General features: G+C 39.7%; 1 protein-coding gene across 3 annotated transcripts in view; it reads right to left on the bottom strand.

The window, feature by feature from the left end:
* The window catches only part of LOC147614605 (toll/interleukin-1 receptor-like protein), a 77,735-nt gene extending 62,388 nt beyond the window's left edge, over positions 1 to 15,347 (bottom strand). The window contains exons 1-3 of one of the 3 annotated variants that reach the window (XM_086779872.1): positions 14,577 to 15,347; positions 14,418 to 14,489; positions 13,819 to 14,368 (exon numbers count right to left, since the gene is read on the bottom strand). In XM_086779872.1, the coding sequence (XP_086635998.1) occupies positions 14,302 to 14,368; positions 14,418 to 14,489; positions 14,577 to 15,118 (681 nt within the window). In that variant the 5' untranslated portion in view covers positions 15,119 to 15,347 and the 3' untranslated portion in view covers positions 13,819 to 14,301. Of the gene's footprint in view, positions 1 to 13,818; positions 14,490 to 14,576 lie in introns of those variants that run through there. The other 2 variants (XM_086779873.1, XM_086779874.1) reach the window with 2 other exon arrangements.
* Between the last annotated feature and the right edge of the window lie 5,077 nt (positions 15,348 to 20,424).

Genomic DNA, 20,424 nt, shown 5'->3' with positions numbered 1-20,424 from the left:
AGAGTTTAAAGAGGTCAACTTATAGGTGTGCAAAGGTAGACTTCAATTCATATATATATGTAGACGATGGTAACTATGGAGGCTCTGAGTAAACCTAAGCATGTTAAAAGAGTTGAAAATTGAAATATTTTTTTGGCGGGACAATTTTAGAGGCAGACATTATATAGCCTATGGGTGTAAAGTTCAACCCACATAGGCATTTGTTTTCATGAAGGAAATTTTTGTTATGCAAATATCTCGAGATGCTTAGTTCGAGGAGACATTATTTAGACTTGATTATACTTCTATGTCTTCTTTGTAGCACATTGTGGACCCATTTCCAGCCGATATTGGAGAGTTTTCTCATCTACCACAATGAGCTTCTTCACTTGCAATGATTCCAGTGTCTTTAGGTCCATTGTACCCTCTATTCCAACCCCTGTATCTATTGTATCTAGCCCCTTACATTGAGCTAGATTGCCTCTTACATCTTCTCCATCAATATCTGCAGCCTCTCCATTATCTTCTCCACATTTGGCTGCTTCTTCTCCATCCACTGTTATCCTAGATACATCCACTTATGAAGCAGTACCTTTTTCTTCTTTGAAATTTGAGAGGTCGTCACCTCCGTGGGTCCAGAAATTATTACAGGACTCTGCCCTTGCTGATGACTAGTTGCATTCTCAGGCATCTGCTCCGCCTTTTGGGCCTCGGAGATCTTCTCAGATTACTTCTTCTGGTCATACCGTGAATATGCTCTTAATATGAGTACCTCACAAGATATTGATGAGCCCAAGACTCCTAAGGAAGCCCTTGTTTTACTATAGTGGTGTCAAGCTATGGAAGCAGAGATGTCTTCTATCGATCGGAATAAAACTTGGGAATTAGTTCCATGTCCATTACATTGGAAGGTCATCCGTGTCAAATGGATTTTTAAAGTCAAGTTTCATTCTGATGGTACTTTTGAATAAGTACAATGTAATGGAAGAGAGGGAATCATTTTAGCCTATAAAGGTGCTCCATCCCCCCAAAAAAAAACATGCATGTGGGATAAAAAAGGAGAGCTCCCCATGGCTGCAATGAAAAAAAAGGGAAAAAACCTCCTCTTTCCAAAAAATGAAAGGCTTTTTATGAGCAATCAAAGACCAAAAATATAAACATATAATTTTATTTATATACTAAGAAAGCTAAGACCTCAGTAATGTTTCTAAAGGTCTTTTCCTCTCTTCTTGTGAGGTTCAAAAAAGAGGGAAAAAAATCTTGATCATATCAGTCATCTGCCAAAATAGTAAGGCATTCATGCTATATGTGCTTCTCCTTTGATATGTGCTCCTGAAAAATGATTATTGACATCCCAAATCTGTCCAATACAAGTGAAGTATGGTTTGAGTTGCCAAAACCATTGACAAGTGTAGCATGTATACGGTCGGATAAATTGGTAAGTTAATAACTACCATTATCGTAAACCTTTTTGATAATGAACGGAACTTCCCAACATTGTTTTAATTTGGCATCAAAATGGTTATCAAGGCGGCTATCATAAACAAGGTGAAAAGAAGTGAATTGTGTAGAGGCTTTAAAAATGGTTTTATAGGCCCAAAGCACCCCATTCAAATGCTAATCCCAAGTTTTTGGCTTAGCTTCCACATGTTTAGCTATAATTTTGCATAAAATACCATTACTCTTTTCAACTAAACCATTACATTGGGGGTAATAAGGGGTAGATGTTGGTGGAAGGACCTGACTGTTGTCCTCCGGCAACCTGCTGAGAGACTCTGGTGCAGCATACACCAGGCGGATACAAGCTAGACACAACACAGCTACAAATAAGTACTTGATTGATTGACTAAGGAAGAGGAGTAGACACTGAAGACCTAATAGATAACTCCACTAGACATAACACACAAACATAAACACGCATATACAGATAAAATAGAAGAAAACACTATAAGATTCCTCCCCAACCCCTCAAGATGTCCAATTTCTCCCCCTTTAATCAATCCCCTTTTCAGAATAATAATAGATCTTGTTTTTATCTGTTTTGGCCTAGAGAGAGGTAATTCAATTTTTAGATATCTTTGGATGGAAAAATATCCCTTCTTATTAAAATAAATTCCCCCGAAACAAAAATTCAAAAAGAACTTTCCAATGTGCAATTGGAATAAATTGAAATCAGGTAAAAAGGACCTTAGCCTAAGGGTCCAGATTTTCTGGAAAATTTGGATTAAGGTTCCTATGGATAAATAGGATTAATACAAATGTAGGGAAGAGGAGATAAATTGAAGAATAAAAGAAAAACTCCCAAAAAATGAGTAAATGCTCACATGAGATGAAGAGTGGACTAAGGACCAAAGAAAAGGATTAAAAAATTAAATCTTTACACCTCAGTGTGGGGATCTCCCCTCATGAAGTAGGTACCTTTTTCTCATTATTACCTCTAATTTTAAATCAATAAAATGAGATATTTCATCTCTCCTCTCTCCTATTTCAAAACTAGATCCAAAAAGTAAGCTGAACTGACCCAAAAATGGTCAAAAATTGACCAAACTGATTTGGAAAATTCTAGAATCAGTTTGTTTGGTTAGAGGCTCCCTTTTTCCTATAAATTGAAGCCTCTCCCTTTTGTAAAAGCTTAATGGTGTTTAAATGCAATGTTACTCTGCTCCTGTCTTGAGCCATCTACATTTAATTTTTTAATAGTTCAATTGTTTTTGGCCTAATCCTCTCCAAAGTGAATTGGTGGCCGCTCTTGCTTCAAACAAGAGTAGAACCCTCAATCCCTCAAGCCAAAGGAGAGCTTACAAGCTCTATGTAAATTAAATTTCTTACTTGTTTAATTTTAAATCTATGGTTTTCTTGATTTTCATGTTTTTCAGTTGATGGAACTAAATTCAAATGCTAAGACCACCCCCTTCTCTTCTTTACATTCCAGCCTTTTTAAATCGTAGAAAGATTAACTAAAGGATTAATTAAACTCTTTTTATTGTTTACTCTCTTGATTTTAGAAAATGGTGTAGATTAGAGTTCTTGGAATCTAAATTGGGTTAATTTAAGTCAAAAATATAATGTTAAAAATGAGAAATGGTCAGCCATACAAAGGAGGTTATGGAAAAATTTTCTAGAATTTTGTGGAAAAGAAAGTTTGTTTTTTTTGTTATTCAAAAAGAGTAATTCCCACCATTTTTGCATCTAAAAGAAATATTTTAATTACTCCATGTACATATTCATCTATGAATATGCATGGATATCATTGATATTAATTATTAAATTTGAATTTATGCATAGAAAGATTCATAAAGAATTTATTTTTATTTCAAAAGTGTTATTCTCATTGAATTTGATTTTATGCATAGAAAGATGCATAAAGAAATTATTTTTATTTCAAAAGTGTTATTCTCACTAAATTTGAATTTATGCATAGAAAGATGCATAAAGGATTTAATTTTATTTCAAAAGTGTTATTCTCATTAAATTTGATTTTATGCATAGAAAGATGCATAAAGAAATTATTTTTATTTCAAAAGTGTTATTCTCATTAAATTTGATTTTATGCATAGAAAGATGCATAAAGGATTTATTTTTATTTCAAAAGTGTTATTCTCATTAAATTTGAATTTATGCATATAAAGATGCATAAAGGATTTATTTTTATTTCAAAAGTGTTATTCTCGTTAAATTTAAATTTATGCATAGAAAGATGCATAAAGGATTTATTTTTATTTCAAAAGTATTATTCTCATTTAAAAATATTTTATGCATAGAAAGATGCATAAAGGATTTATTTTTATATCAAAATTAGATTTCTCTTAAATTCTATGTTTAAATTCTATGAGTATTTGAAAAATGAATAATTAAATACTCTAAGGAAAATTTTCTATCATTTTATATTCACCCGGATTGTAAAAAGAAAATTCAAGAAATCTATCGAGATCAAAATATTTAAATAAATGATTAATTTATTCCTTATTGGAATTCGTAATTAATTTAGAAATCAGTTAAGTGAATATTCAAAGAAAGAAATTCAGTAAAATAGTAGCTGAATTATGAAACCTTTTCGAGAAAGATAGTTCACGAAAAATCTTATCCGACTTGAACCTTGAATCAGACTATGACCAAGACCAAACTCTTTCGTCAGTTTCGAGGAAAGAAGGTGTGACCAGTTTAGAAAAATACACTCAAAACTCCATCAAATCTGAAACTAAGTTTGAGACCCTTCGAATTGATCTGTGGATCAAGGTTATAGAATTCGATGAATTTTGGTATGAAATTCAGAATTCTAATCAAGGAGTTTTGGGGATTTTGATTCAAGAAATACTCTTATATTCAAAAGAAAATCAAACTGAAAACTTGCTTAGAAACCCTGTTTTCTTAAAGGACGATCTTATGCTAGAATGGAGGGATGAGATGTCATGTGAATCAGGATGTAAATGAATGATATGGGATGTGAATGGATGTGGATGTGTATGTGAAGAATGGATGTGGATGTGTATGTAAAGAATGGATGTAGAAGTATATGTGAAAGAATGGATGTGGATGTGTATGTGAAGAATAGATGTGGATGTGTATGTAAAGAATGGATGTGGAAGTGTATGTGAAAGAATGGATGTGGATGTATGTGAAAGAATGGATGTGGATTTGTATGTAAAGAATAGATGTAAAAGTATATATGAAAGAATAGATGTGGATGTGTATGTGAAGAATGGATATGGATGTGTATGTAAAGAATGGATGTGGATGTATGTGAAAGAATGGATGTGGATGTGTCTGTGAAGAATGGATGTGGATGTATGTGAAAGAATGGATGTGGATGTGTATGTGAAAGAATGGATGTGGATGTATGTGAAAGAATGGATGTGGATATGTATGTGAAGAATGGATGTGGAAGTGTATGTGAAAGAATGGATGTGGATGTATGTGAGAGAATGAGATGTGATGTGTTGTGAATCGGGATGTGAATGAATGAGATGTGATGTGAAATGGATGTGATGAGATGTGAATTAAGAAGTGAATGAATGTGATGTATGTGAAAGAATGAGATGTGATGTGTTGTGAATCGGGATGTGAATGAATGAGATGTGATGTGAAATAGATGTGATGAGATGTGATGTAAATTGGGATAGATGTGAATTAAGAAGTGAATGAATGTGATGTGATGGGATGTGGATAGGGGTAGATGCGAGTGGATAAGATCTGATGAGAATACATGAGGAAAGAAGTGATGAGTTGGAAAAAGATGTGATTGGATGAGAATGGGAATATGTATGAAATGGGAATACGGATTAAATAATGCGGGTTGATGTGGAACAATGTGGAAAGACGAGAGTTATAAAAATTGTATTTATAACCTGTTTTTAAATGACTGTTTTATATCAAGAATGTTGGGGAAGCATTTTGATTGTCTTGTGAATGAGGTCGTGGAGACCTAACTCATAAAGTTGCAATAGTTGACGGAGAGTCAACGGAGGACGTCTCGCGTAGCAAGGTCGGCCGAGGTCTTGACCAGGCTCGGTTGGATTTAAATGGTGAGCTTCCGATACGGTGGATGAGGGACCAAGGAAGCGGCCTATGCGTGAAGCGCTAGGTGACCCCTGTCTGCAAAGGATCCTAGAGGGTGCTGACCATACGACGATGCTCGGGCTCTAGGTCACCAAAGATACCCACACGTGCATCGGGGAAGATATTGGAACAAGGAATAAGAGTTGTTTTTTGAATTCGGGCATGGATCTGGTTGATTGACCTTGCTGGTCCAATGGATGAGTCCATGGCTCTTTTATATGGATCTGTTAGTTGATCTTGCTGATCTTCAACGGAGATTCCATTTTCATTTTTATAAGTGAATATATTGCCGAGTACTATGAGCTAGGAACTATCAAAACGGCCCATGAGTGGACAGGTGGTGAGCGTTCTGGTTGCCAATGATGCCATAAGTACATCGATGAAGGAATGATCATTAGGATTCAACCGGATATTTTGGAGGATTATGATCAGTGATACTATGGTTTCATTAAATGATTGTTTTAAAGACAACTGAATCTGTGAAAAAGGCAATTTCATATTGGGTGTGTAAGTGGTGTGTCTAGTTTTAAGTTTGCATGAATATCCGGCTAGGGGGCCTAGGAACTCTTTTTCCTGGTACCCGGGACAAAACCTAACCAAATTCCTAATTGGATCCCATCACTACAGTGGTTCGGCGGTTGGCTAATCCATGGGACTGGATGGGGTTAGGCTGGACTGATGGATCCTTAAAATGAGACTAAATTTCTGTTATGGTACGATAGATGAAGTAAATCCCAGATAAAAATTATTCTATGGAAAAGAATCAACGGCTGTGCCTCTCAATGAGGAAAAAAGCGTTGGTCTCTATGATCCAAGTGCAATCTTTTCCTTGATCTGACTATGGGACTTACGGGTTTGGTCAGATCAGTTCTGTTAGTTAAGGCTTTTGACTACGTTAGAGTAAAAATATCCTAGGGCCCTCTCAGGCTCCATCGCTCGATCCTCCCGCCCCTCAGAGGGATGTCTGCACACTAGGGTGGGCTTATTTACCGCACTAGCCTGGGCCCTAAGAACTAGGCAGCCTCATAATCTCTCGCCTCAATCGACGATCCTTATTCTCCCAAAGGTATGAGGGATACCTTGGGCCGTTCCCGGGCTTTGCTAATGACGTCACCCGGCTACACAAGCACGGAACGGAGTTAGCGTTGAAGCCAAAAAAAAATCTTGAATTCTAAAGATAACAACTTCAATGCAGTTTATTAAATATGGCATTCACAATTCATGAAGATAACAGTTTCAACGCAATTTATCGAATACAACATCACATAATCCGTAACTTCATACAATTTTTTTATGTCGTCATTTTAAAAGGAAAAAAAATACCATTCATTAACACTAATTTAAGAAAAATCTCTTCTTTTGAAAATTAACCAAGCTAACTTGGCCACCATTTCCTTGAGGAGCTTGAAAAGGGAGGGCTGGAACCGCGTTGGGAGCATCTTCTCCCATCTCGTTATTACGTGCTCCTCTTGAGGCAATATTTTGACGTCTCTGAGAAGAGGCCATCTTAGGCGTCGCCTTGTAGAGCTCGCTGCTACGATCGAAATGCTTTAGTCGGATCTGAATTTTGAGCTCGTTTGCTCACCGTATGAGCAAAAGAGTATGACGCACGAACCCTTGCTTAAGGCAAAAAACCCTTATTAAAGTCTATGCAAATGGGGGGGGATTGTGAGATGTCCTTAAGGGTAAAAACATGGAGAGGGCTGTGAGGGGCTGCTGTAAGTCTCTTCACACCGGGGGGGGGAAAGAAGAGTTAAGGACACTGCCTCCTAGCAAGAGGGGAATGGAGGAAAATTAGCCTATCTGAAAAGAGGCAAATGAGGGGGTGTGAGAGGGGCGGCTGCAAGGGCGGCTGTACTGCTGCAAGTACGCTACGTAGGGACGGACGGTGGCACAACAGGGCATATGCTACATAGAAATGCGTACTGCCTGTGGAGCACCCTGAGGGTTTATATAGCTGAGGGGTATGGGTACGGGCGCTGCACAAAGCAAGGACGGTGTACCTTCAAAGGCTATGGATCAGTGGCCTGCATGGGTCTGGGGGAAAGGTACGGTGTCGGTTGTCCGGGAAAGGAGTGGTACGCATGTGCCTTATCTGGTCTGGGGCAGCATGGGTGTCCACGTAAGGGTACATGTGGACCAAACAGTGGGCGGTCGTCCTTTGGTTCTTAGGCGGCCATTGTACGCGCACCCTAGTTAGTGTGTATGGTCCAAATTTTGGGATAGGGTATCTAAATTTGGGACGCCCGCCTCGATTTGCGTGCCGGATCGCCCTGGGGGGCGAAATTTTTTTTTTGTCCGGGAGGTTCTCCTGGTCGTAGGGGTTCAGACCGTTCGTCGGACGCCCGGTCGTGCATTTATTAAGGTTTAAAGGTCGTCGTTTTTTTACTAAAATGACTGAAATTTGCGTATAGGCTTAATCCAGTGTCCGTTTTGGATGCTATAAAATCCTATATTAGGGTAAAATCGCGCGCAGATTCTAAATTTGGGCTCAAAAATTTGAAGATTCTAAGTAGAAATGACTCAAATAATAAAATCATTGATTTTTATACCATAAAAACTCATAATTACATGGACATTTCTTTATTAGTGAAGATGGGTATGTTACATCCTTCCCTCCTTAAAGTAATCGAGATGTCCTCATCTCGTCATGAATTGGGGATAATCCCTTAAGAGTGTAGCTTCATCTTCCCAAGTTGTATCTTCTTCAGGGTAATCTTTCCACTATACTAGATGTTCTACAAGAGTTCTATTTCGGAGTTGCCTTTCCCTAGAATCTATGATGCTACTGGGCTGTAATTCAAGGACTCCTTGAGTAGGGATTACAACTTGTTCATCATCAAGAATATGATCGAGACTGGAGACATATGGTTTTAACAAACTTACATGAAATACATTATGGACTCTGATATGGGCTGGGAGTTGGAGTTTATAGGCACTTTTACCTAGACACTTGATAACTGTATATGGACCACAATACCTAGGGCTGAGCTTCTTATATTTCCCAAGTGATAGAGAACTTTGTTTGGGTCGCACTCGTAGAAGAACTCTGTCTCCTTCCTTGAAGATCCTTTCAGACCTCTTGTTGTCAGCATAATGCTTTTGTCGTCTTGGGTAGCTTTAATATCCTTTTGGATTGCCTTGGTTTGTTCCTCCATTCTTCGAGCATTTTCCTGAATGCCTCAACTCTTATGGTTGGATCAGAGAAATTTAGAGGAGACAGGCATTCTTGTCCATAGAGTGCCTTGAATGTGACATTCATATGCTTTGATGATAAGACGCATTGTAGGCAAATTCTACCAGAGGAAGGTATTGAATCCACCTTCTAGGTTCCCGTCCACAGTATGCTCTGAGAATGTCTTCAATTACTTGATTGACTCTCTCAGTTTGGCCATCGGTCTCTGGAGGATAAGCTGTGCTAAAGCAAAGTTGAGTTCCCAGGGCTTGAAATAAAGACTGCCAGAATTTTGAAGTGAAGTCAGAATCCCGATCACTTACTATCCTTTTTGGGAGACCATGTTACCACACTGTTTGACATAAATAAACATATTCCTTAATCAAGGCCCTTTTTCACAAGGTTCGTTAAAATAGTCTTTTTACACAATGCAATCATACCAAAAACAAGATATATTTATATAAAAAGTCTATACATGAACCAATTTCCATACAAGCCAAACCGGCTCTCTTATTCTTATACTGCCGATGATCTAGAATTCGGCCTTCCAGCCTCTACATGCTGGGCAAAACCCTATGGGACCATACACCTCATCGTCGGCCGCTGGCGAGGACTCAAGCCGGCTTGTCGCCCTCTCAGGCTCCATCGCTCGATCCTCCCGCCCCTCAGAGGGATGTCTGCACACTAGGGTGGGCTTATTTATCGCACTAGCCTAGGCCCTCAGAACTAGGCAGCCTCATAATCTCTCGCCTCAATCGGCAATCCTTATTCTCCCAAAGGTATGAGGGATACCTTGGGCCATTCCCGGGCTTTGCTAATGACGCTGCCCGGCTACACAAGCACGGAACGGAGTTAGCATTGAAGCCAAAAAAAAAATCTTGAATTCTAAAGATAACAACTTCAATGCAATTTATTAAATATGGCATTCACAATTCATGAAGATAACAGTTTCAACGCAATTTATCGAATACAACATCACATAATTCGTAACTTCAAACAATTTTTTTATGTCGTCATTTTAAAAGGAAAAAAATACCATTCATTAACACTAATTTAAGGAAAATCTCTTCTTTTGAAAACTAACCAAGCTAACCTGGCCACCATTTCCTTGAGGAGTTTAAAAAGGGAGGACTGGAGCCGCGTTGGGAGCATCTTCTCCCATCTCGTTGTTACGTGCTCCGCTTGAGGCAATATTTTGACGTCTCCGAGAAGAGGCCATCTTAGGCGTTGCCTTGTAGAGCTCGCTGCTACGATCGAAACGCTTCAGTCGGATCTGAATTCTGAGCTCGTTTGCTCACCGTATGAGCAAAAGAGTATGACGCACGAACCCTTGCTTAAGGCAAAAAAACCCTTGCTTAATAAGGCAAAAAACCCTTATTAAAGTCTACGCAAATGGGAGGGGGGGGATTGTGAGATGTCCTTAAGGGTAAAAACGTGGAGAGGGCTGTGAGGGGCTGCTGGAAATTGTGAGGGGCTGCTGTAAGTCTCTTCACACGGGAGGGGGGGGGAGAAGAGTTAAGGACACTGCCTCCTAGCAAGAGGGGAATGGAGGAAAATTGGCCTATCTGAAAAGAGGCAAATGAGGGGGTGTGAGAGGGGTGGCTGCAAGGGCGGCTGTACTGCAACAAGTATGCTACGCAGGTATACAGACGACGGCACAACAGGGCATACGCTACACAGAAATGTGTGCTACCTGTGGAGCACCCCGAGGGTTTATATAGCTGAGGGGTATGGGTACGGGCGCTGCACAAAGCAAGGACGAAAGGACGGTGTATCTTCAAAGGCTATGGATCAGTGGCCTGCATGGGTCTAGAAAAAAGGTACGGTGTCGGTTGTCCGGGAAAGGAGTGGTACGCATGTGCCTTATCTGGTCTGGGGCAGCATGGGTGTCCACGTAAGGGTACGTGTGGACCAAACAGTGGGCGGCCGTCCTTTGGTTCTTGGGTGGCCATCGTACGGGCACCCTAGTTAGTGTGTACGGCTCAAATTTTGGGACGGGGTACCCAAATTTGGGACGTCCGCCTCGATTTGCGTGCCGGATCGCCCCAGGGGACGAAATTTTTTTTTATCCGGGAGGTTCTCCTGGTCGTAGGGGTTCAGACCGTTCGTCAATCGGAGGCCCGGTCGTGCATTTATTAAGGTTTAAAGGTCGCCGTTTTTTTACTAAAATGACTGAAATTTGCATATAGGCTTGATCCGGTGTCCGTTTTGGATGCTGTAAAATCCTATATTAGGGTAAAATCGCACGCAGATTCCAAATTGGGGCTCAAAATTTGAAGATTCTAAGTAGAAATGACTCAAATAATAAAATCATTGATTTTTATACCATAAAAACTCATAATTACATGGACATTTCTTTATTAGTGAAAATGGGTATGTTACAGTTCCCTAGAGTCTTGTAATTAATGCAACTTTTACCACTTCTACAAATAAGTGTTGATCTCATCTTTCTCCATCTTTGTTACATTCTTTCTCCTTCCCACCAAACTAGGAGGTTTCGCTTTGAAATGGTAGAATCATCTTGCAAATGAGACATGCCAACATTTATCATGCCCCATAGAGGTTCTCTTGGGGCCAGAACCTTCGACATTCCTCCCCTTGTGGGCAAGAACCACAAATGTCCCCTTTTATTGGGCAAGGCCATCCAACTTTCCTCCATAGAAGCATGTTTGGTGGTAGTAGCATATTAAATTTATATATCTCCTTGTGGTAATGAGAAGAATATTGTCATGCTTGACCTTGAGCTCAAAGTTATGAGAATCCAAAGCCTAGAAATGATTCAAAAGTAACAAATTATCATCACGCAAATCATGTGGATTTAATCTATCATCATGACATTAGGATTGTTACCTTTCATGTGTCCAATGGCTTAGCACATGCACACGTGCCTACTGAGCTATAACAAAGAAAGTAAGAGCTATCGTCTCGACAATCCAAGGTTTAGCAATGCACTAAGATGAAGCGAAAAAATCTAAACCAACCCAAATAAGGTGTTCTATAGTATCTCCCACACGAGGAAGGATTGTCAGATGGACTTGATGTTCTAGAGCCAGTAAGGGAAAGATCAAACAAAGGAGTGATGAATCAAATCCCATCCTTACTTGATTCTTTAACACGATGGATCAAGTAGATGTTGTACCTCAAGAAACTTTGTTGTCATATTCTAGTAATCAAGGAAGTTTTTATGGTTGTTCCTTCCATGGTCACTTAAAAACACAGGCTTAAAATCAGTGAATTGTGTGAGCCTTCTATTAGTTGAAATCAATGGTCACCATGGGCAAAGATGAGTTTTATGGCCTAATGTTGTTTTTGTTTGCACAAGCAGGATGTCTTGAATTGGTTTAATAGGGTTCTTTTGGACTTCTTGCTACTATTTATGCCTCTATTATTTCTTAGAATTAAATTGTGCATTTGAGGTTGAAGCTGGTAATGAGGCCTTCGGTGGCTTATATGCTTTATGCAACCAAATGATGGGATTGCCATCATAATATTCTTGAGATTGAAGTTAATGTTTGGACAACCATATTTGCTTTACCTTTGGATCTTTGAACACCCATATTTGCTTTACCTTTTTGAAGCTTTAGGGTGTTGCCTTTGTTTAGTTGATTTCTTTGTTGTAGGCATATGGAATTTGGTATTCCACTTAGAGATCCAAATTTTAGTGTTGTTTTGGTAAAATGCATGGGCTTGTAGAATTTTCTTTGGTATTCGCAATTGTTAAATAGGCAAATGTTTTGGAAACGCTTGTGGAGATTTGTATGTATAAGGCTATGGGGTTATTTTCTTTGGTGGCTTCCATGGTTTTCATTGAGCAAGGTGTTGATTGGCGTGGTAGGCCAGATTTGCATCTTGCCCTTGTAGTAGCCTTATGCTATGGGTTTATCTTCTTTGGTGGTGTTCATTGAGAACAAGGTGTTGATTTGTATGGTAGGCCAGATTTGCATCTTGCCCCTGTAGTAGCCTTATGCTACTAATGTTTTTATTTTCTACCCACCTTTACATGCCTTGGAAGTATTGTGATTCAATTTTTTCCCTTTTTCGAGAGATAAAGCCTTAGGATATACAATGTTTCTTATTGTTCCTTGCTCCTTTGATGATCTAGTATAGGAAACAATGTTAATGACAATGCTAGTGGATTTGACATAGTAAAGCTTATTTTGATGATATAGATGTCGATGAGCATTTGACTCCTGTTCATTTGTTCTCATTATTGGGCTTTTAACAAGAGGGGTTGTTGATGTGGTAAGGAGAGAGGTTGGTGATGGCAAGGTCATGCTAGGGCTCATAGTGGTTTTTATTGATGAGAGTTTTTGAGAAGAAGCTTTGCTCTTCTTTCACACAAGTTATTGTGGAATGACAACTACTAAGGTAGACAATGTTTGTGCCATCAACCAAAATGTCATAATTCATGTAACCCATGGTTGGAGCTTTTGTAGAGCTCATAAGTTGGATCCCTACATTTTGTTGCCAACAATGTTGCTTGGCTAATGCATTTCCGAAGATCCTTTGTGATGAGGTTGTGGTCCATAATTATGTTTAGTTTAGCTTGGCATTCTTCATAACAGTTGTGTGCTTTTAGATAAATCATCCTCCTCAGCCTCAAGTCTTCTTCATTTAGCATTTGAACATTTGGAATCTACATAGTATTCTCATATACATGTGTTATTATTAGTAATCCTTGAGTAGGTTCTAGTCTTGATATCTTTTTCTAAAGTAGGTGTTTCTTCCATTTCTTCTTGTATATCCTCTGAATTCTCAAATTCAATACTAAAGTCGAATTTCATTTCTCCTTTTGAGAGAAAATTGTCGATTTATGCTCAATGTGGCTGACCGTGCATGTATTTTGCATTTATTTTTCACCTAGGATCCAGTCATGATCCAAAGGATCAAAAGAATACACAACAAACAATGAGAACAAAGAGGTACAATAAAATCATTCAGAGTTTGAAGAATGCACCACAAATGAAGATCTTCTACCTTTGATTTCATCAAATGAAATCAATGAGCCAATATGCAATAATGATGTTAATACATCTACCTATTCTTCAAGTATTGGAGTAGATCTTTACATTGATAGACTTACACACTATCCAATTTTGAGATTTCCAAACAAGAATATTGCCAAAGGCAGGTGTTTTAGATAGATGGTCAAACATAACCTTCTTTCTTTTTTTCTCATTGTCCACTTTTTTCTCCCTTGGTTTCAAGAATAGGAACACCTCCGTCTCATCAATTCCTCTTGCTCCTAACTAGAGACCATTTGTACTTGGACATCAAGTAAAATGTGTGGTTTGCACTCATGATCAAGATATTGCAACTATGTTGGTAATGTGCTTTTCCATGTTGTTAAGTCTTAGGTTTCGGGTTTGATTACTTTTTGACAATACATCATCAAATACTAACTCAAACACAAGGACAAATAAAAACTACATGGGGAGGAATCCTCAAAACACAAGGACAAATAAAAATTGCATGGGGAGGACTCCTTAAAATAGTCAAAGAAACTCAAGAACTAGGCTCATCCAAAAAGGGAACTACAATCTCAAGACTTTTTTTAAAGACACAAGAAGAGTAGGAAAAACAAAGCTCACTCATGTCAAATGAGTACTAAGGTGTTTATAGTTTTCCTCCTCAAACAAATTTGTATGTGTTTCCTCCTCACACATGGACCCTCTCATCCAAACCAACTGCTTTGAGGTCATCCTCCACGGGAATCCTGCTGCTTTGCATCTCCTGTGCTATCTTCTCTACGAGAGCTTCCAGCAACTGTCCTTCACGTCTACACATAATTTGATAATATCGCATAGATTAGTGACAAGTGAGAAGATTAACAACAAAAAACGGTTGCAAAACAAAAGTTTCGTACTTGTTAAAGGTCTCCAGGCGGAAGCCCTCGAGCCATGAGGCATCACACAGAGCATCTTCCCACCCCTTGATCGTGCTTTCGCTGTGCTTGCCTCGTCTTCGATGGTCCTTGATAGCTTTTGCAAACGGCCCGTCATTCTTGTTTCTTAGGTCTTCTGGCTTCACGTCGTCATAGAAGACCGGAAATAGCTTGGCTTTACGAGAGCTCTTGGTGCTCTTCAGCATCTCTACAAGTTCATCCAGACACCACCTAGACTCTGCGTAATTGCTTGTAAAGATGGGCACTTGAATGATTGCTTTTCGGGCAGCTTCCAGCATGAAAGGGCGAACATCGTCTCCTTCAGGGAGCTCCTCCATGTCCAAAAATGCTTTGATCCCACGGCTTTTCAGGAAATAGTAAAGCATATTTGCAAATCCACGCTTCACGCGAATCCCACGATGGCTGATAAACACCGCATGCGTGCCGCTAGACAAGTGCAAAGGCTGATGAGCAAGAGCTGGGGGCGGAGTAGCTTCTGTGCTCGGGGAGCGTCGAACATCCATCTCTCTCTCTCTCTCTCTCTCTCTCTCTCCCTCCCCCCACTACGTTTCTCTTCCTCTGCTTCTCTCTCTCTCTCTCTCTCTCTCTCTGCGCTATGTCAGTGAGAGGCCTCTCGTCTCCATTAGAGGAGACAGGCTTTTAAAACTTCGCCGCAATGGTTTCAGCCGGCTCCTTCCAGGTAATTTCTTCGAGTCATCCTTCCATGTAATTTCTTCGAGTCAAGGAAGGCTCCTTCCTGGTAATTTCTGCGAGTCAAGCACGATGTCCCAGCACTGCTGTTGCTTTCCTGACAGCTTTTTCTCATGAATGATGGATGTGTGTGTGAACAGCACTCACTGCACAGTGAACTGTATAGATATCTCTGCACCGGATTCAATTATTCTTACTTTCGCATAAATTCTGTGGCTTTGGGGAAAATGTTTACTTTTGCATAAATTCTTTTTCCTTTTACTTTCTACTTTTTACTGCACAGTGAGCTGTCTCTAGGGAAAATTTTTACTTTTGCATAAATTCTTTCCTCCTTATTTGGTAGATATCTGCAAAATAGATTAAATAAATATTTTAAGTAAACTTTTTTATTATTAATATTTTTAACATATTTATGGTTCTTTAAAACCCGTATTTGCTTGCATATTTTAGTAGCTTTCCAATTACGTTTGCTGATATTGGAGAGCACTCCAAGAATACGAATCTACGTAAAAAGCTTTATTAGTTTAATTTTTTTGTATATTCTAAAATTAAAATGCTTACCCTCTATTGAGCAACTTGAGTTTGTGTTGTAATGGAGAATTGTTTTCCCATAATTCCTCATTTGAGATTTAAAAGCAAGGTTAATATGAGGTTTAACAAATAATAAATTTATTGTTTATACGTTTTTATTTTTATATATTGTTACTTTTGCCTTCTTATTCATTATCTTGCCATATCCAAGATTTCCTTATATACTACATTTTTTGTTGTATTTTCTTTAAGATTCTTTGTTTTTGTCTCTATGCGTTCTTCTTTAAATAAGAAAATCTTTAAGGTATCTGATGATTTTGCTTGAAATAATGCAACATATTATTGTCTATGAGGAGTGAAGACGGGAGTTGATAGATATAATCCTAGGTTTGACGTTGTGATTTGTTTATTGTCATACAGAATGCCAATTTTATTGGGAATTGTCTTCTTCTCATTTCAAATGGAAGTTCTATCAATTCCGGTATGAAAGTTATTCTTGGTATGAAACTCTTTCTCTGATATTTGTACCTGAAAATATATTATTTGGTTTTATTTTTTATTTTTTATGAAAATGTCAAATCATAGATATATAGTTATTCTTATTCAATGTTTTTACTATTTAATGCAAGTCTCTTGGTTGTTTCTTCACAATCATGCACCACCTCCAATCATCTTCTCCATCCTTGACCTTTAGCAACCTGTGCCGCCAGGAGCTAAGAAGATTAATATTTAGAAAACATTATAGCATATATATTATTAAATTGATTAGAGACTCGGAATTAGAGAGACAGAGAGAGGATAAGATAGATAGAGAGAGAGAGGATAAGATAGATAGACAGAAAAAGATAGATATTTATCTAAGTGTTTGAAAGAAAAGGCTAAACTATGTTATTTGAATTATAAGCTCAATATAAACTTATAACTATAATTGAAAAGATAGATAGTTCAAGTAATCTAACCTTGTAAAGTCTTTGTGTATTAAAGACCAATTGAAGGAGCATGCATCTATCCAAAATAGTAAACCTAGAGTTTGAAAAAAAAACACTTAATACTATTTAATGCAAGCATCTCTCTCTCTCTCTCTCTCTCTCTCTCTCTTGCACACACAAACAAACAATCATACTTACATTAATATACATAAATTTATTTTTGTGTCTTTTCATTCTTTGATCTCTTTGCACATTATTATAATGCCCACCTTCTGATATTTTTGGCTTCAAAATTGCATTATAAATACATATTTAAATAAGAGCATCCTTGCTTTGTAACGGCCTCAGGTCTGTAGGCTTGGGGCCCCCTTTGATATTGTATATCCTCTTTATGCTCCTTTTAGGAGTTTTTCTCATTAATTCTAATCTTTGCCCCCTTTTTTTAAAAAAGTTTATTCTTTCAACACATGTACACTAAGTTGACGATCCTTTATAGGAAACATTGATTGATTAAAATAATACCAAGCTCTAATTACATCACAATGAAGTAGGATCCTTGTTATTAAGGTAATACACATTAATTAAGTCGAGACTCAATAGTTAGCGGTGTAAGCTCTAACCATACGATATGGCGAAATACCTCTTTAACTAAGGCGTGCTCTGTTGATCCTCACATCCATTCATCAGTGGGGCTAGATAAACGATACCTACATTCTCCTCAATTGCCTTGCTATGGATGGTTGCTACCATATCAGCCTTTGGCATGTGGTAACCTTTGCTTTTTTATAACTCCAACGCCCAGCTGCCTGAATCGATCACTACACCATCCCCGCGCAATGCAAGAAGCAAAGCCCCAATTGATGGCATCTGCATATGGACTCCTCAAATCTCCAATGAACTACAGCAATCCATTCATCATGATGTTAAGATGCACGCTAATCACAAAATATAACTCATCGTGTTCACGTTAATCACCAATGAATGAGCTGATAAAAAACATTACACTAATTGAGCACCAATATATTTGTGTTCGACATTACCATTGTGCTAGATGAGGCAGCAGAGGGTGAAGGGGGAGGCAGGGCTGCCCTAGCTTCAACGTCGCCGAGCTGCTCTTGCAAAGAGTGGATAGTGGCCTCGGTGAGGACCCGATGCTTTGCAAAATCTGCTTGAGTGTGGGTGAGGAGGTTTTCTACTGTCTGGGCCAGACTCATGGCTTCCTGATGCAGGCCTTCAATTACGGTAAGCTCGTGAGATGACCGTTGTATGGGCTATTATGACTTGCTGTCGGAGCTCAGTGATGTGAGCAATTGCAGTGCCCAATTGCTCGGTTGCTGATCAAACTTCTTCTGGAGCTCCATAAACTGAAGGTATGTCTGCTATAGGTCTTTAGACACTGCACCCTCCTAGGCCTTGGCTAAGAGCCTCTCCCGTTTTGGGACATCTGCACCACCTCTTGTTGCCTGTAGATGCACTCTATCATTTGGGTGATGAGCTCGCGTGCCATATGTGAGAAGCCAAGTGCAAAGTTTGGAACATCTCCATGGGCTGCATGTATGCTCTCTACATAAGCTTGAGTGGAACTGAAACTGCCCGAGCAGACCCAACGAAGAGTGTTCACGGCATCCTACGTGTGGCACCGGGGGAGGAAGGGCCAGCCTTTGCATATGATGGCATCTCTTGGAATATTTCAGGAGGCAATGTTTCAAACAGGCTTCTGTTGAAAAAATATGGTTTCCTCTTCTCTTCCTCTTCCTCTTCGGCCTTCTTACTGGCTTTTGTAGCTGTTGCAAGTTCCTCCTATGTTGGCCTGGGGTTGGGGGGCAGTAGAACCTATTCTATGACATCTAGCGCGTGATGGGGCCTCTTCACTGGGGTGGTGGATTAGGAGAACTGGATGGTGAGGGTAGAGAGATCACCGCCGCATCTGGCCGGCTTAGCTGGGTTGCCCTTGGCAATTCTTCCCATCCAACACCATAATAGAGGACCCTAGTCACAACACCATAATAGAGGACCCTAGTCAATAAGGTTGCAACAGTAGCTAGCTTTCCTTGGGGGTTCAAGAAAACTGCGTGTAGCTCTCTGAAGAGATAGTCGGCCCAATTCACCATCTTGCTCTGGTGGACTCTAGCCAATGTGGTCATACTACAGTGGTTGAATTGGTCGGTCCACCTGGTAGTAAGTAGAAACTGCAAAGCTCTTATAGGCATAACCAGATCCTCCTGTGCTATGTTCCCCCACTCGACTCCATCCTTGTTGGGGTTTCCCTTGTACAGGCCTCTAGTGAGCTTTGTTGCATTGTTGAGGCAGACATATGGCTGGATCATATGAGGAAACGCCAAAGCATTGCGCGCACCTTCTCCACGCTCATCAACTGCACCTTACGCCTCTACCCTTCGATGTCCAAGACCTCGCCTGTGTGTTGATTGGCGCCATAGCTCTCTGTGAAAAAAAATGTGTTGTAAAGGTGGGGGCCCCATGGTTCCAAAGTGGGTAGTGTTCCCAAGCTGAGCGGATCAAACTTCTGTACCACCGCGGGATCTGAAGCAATAGCTTTATAGTAGGGTTCAGTGAAGTAAAGGAGCTTATGCTCCACCTTATGATTATTTTTCATAAGGGAATGGACAATGTGTCCATTGATCTACTTCATCAAGGCCTCACCCAAGTGAGAGAACTGGTCGAGTGCTTTGCATATTCTTTAAAGCCGCCACCCGGCAGTCTCTTCCTCCTGATAGTAGTGTGATGGAGGACTTCCTAGGAGGAGTCACAGACTTCAGACATTGTGTGGGCTAGTAGGTGAGTGTAAGAGCTTGGGAGGAAAAATTTCAAGAGTTTGGCTAAGGGGAGAGGCAAAAGTTAGAGAATAGAGAGGGGGGGGCATATTTATAGTACTAGGAGAAGGGCATTGATGTGGCAAGTCCAGGGAACGGACATGTGATTGTCAAGGAACGGCCGCCGCGGAAAGTGAAGCAAACGGGCATGGTAGTTGGCCAGTGTGAGCGAACGGGCATGAGATTTTAGCAAACGGGCGTGGGAACATGAGCGAATGGGCTTTTTCTCATGAAATCAGCAAACGGCCGCGGAAAGTGAAGCAAACGGGCATGGTAGTTGGCCAGTGTGAGCGAACGGGCATGAGATTTTAGCAAACGGGCGTGGGAACATGAGCGAATGGGCTTTTTCTCATGAAATCAGGAAAGAACGTCCGTGGGAGACTTGGAACATCCGTGGGCCTGGCACGACCGCAGGCTTAAATCAAATGGGCATGGGAACTTGTTGAAGAGGCAATGGCCATGGCAAACTTCGAACGGGCGTGGGTGTAAGATTCCTCGCCCCAGCTTTTGAGGTATATAGGAGTAAGAACCTCCCTTTCTGATCTTATAATTATTCCCCTCTCTGAAATAAAAGAAAGATTTTATTTTACCTTGTTTTGACCTAGAGAGAGAAAATGTCTAGAGGAAGGTAGTCCAAAATTGAGATATTTTTTGATATAAAAATCCTCCTAGTGTCTAAAATAAATTCCCCTGAAACAGAACTTCAAAAAGAACCTTCCAATGTGCAATTGGAATTAATTGGAAATGGGTATAAAGGACCTTAGCCTAAGGGTCTAGATTTTCAGAAATTTTTGGATTATGATCCAATTAAGGTTCCTATGGGCCAAT

This window comes from Cibotium barometz, chromosome 41 (genome assembly GCF_041138505.1).
Source record: "Cibotium barometz isolate CiBa-2024 chromosome 41, ASM4113850v1, whole genome shotgun sequence".
NCBI classification, from domain to species: Eukaryota; Viridiplantae; Streptophyta; class Polypodiopsida; order Cyatheales; family Cibotiaceae; genus Cibotium; species Cibotium barometz.
The sequence above is the reverse complement of the archived record's forward strand: the minus strand, read 5'-3'. Positions and strand labels throughout refer to the sequence as shown.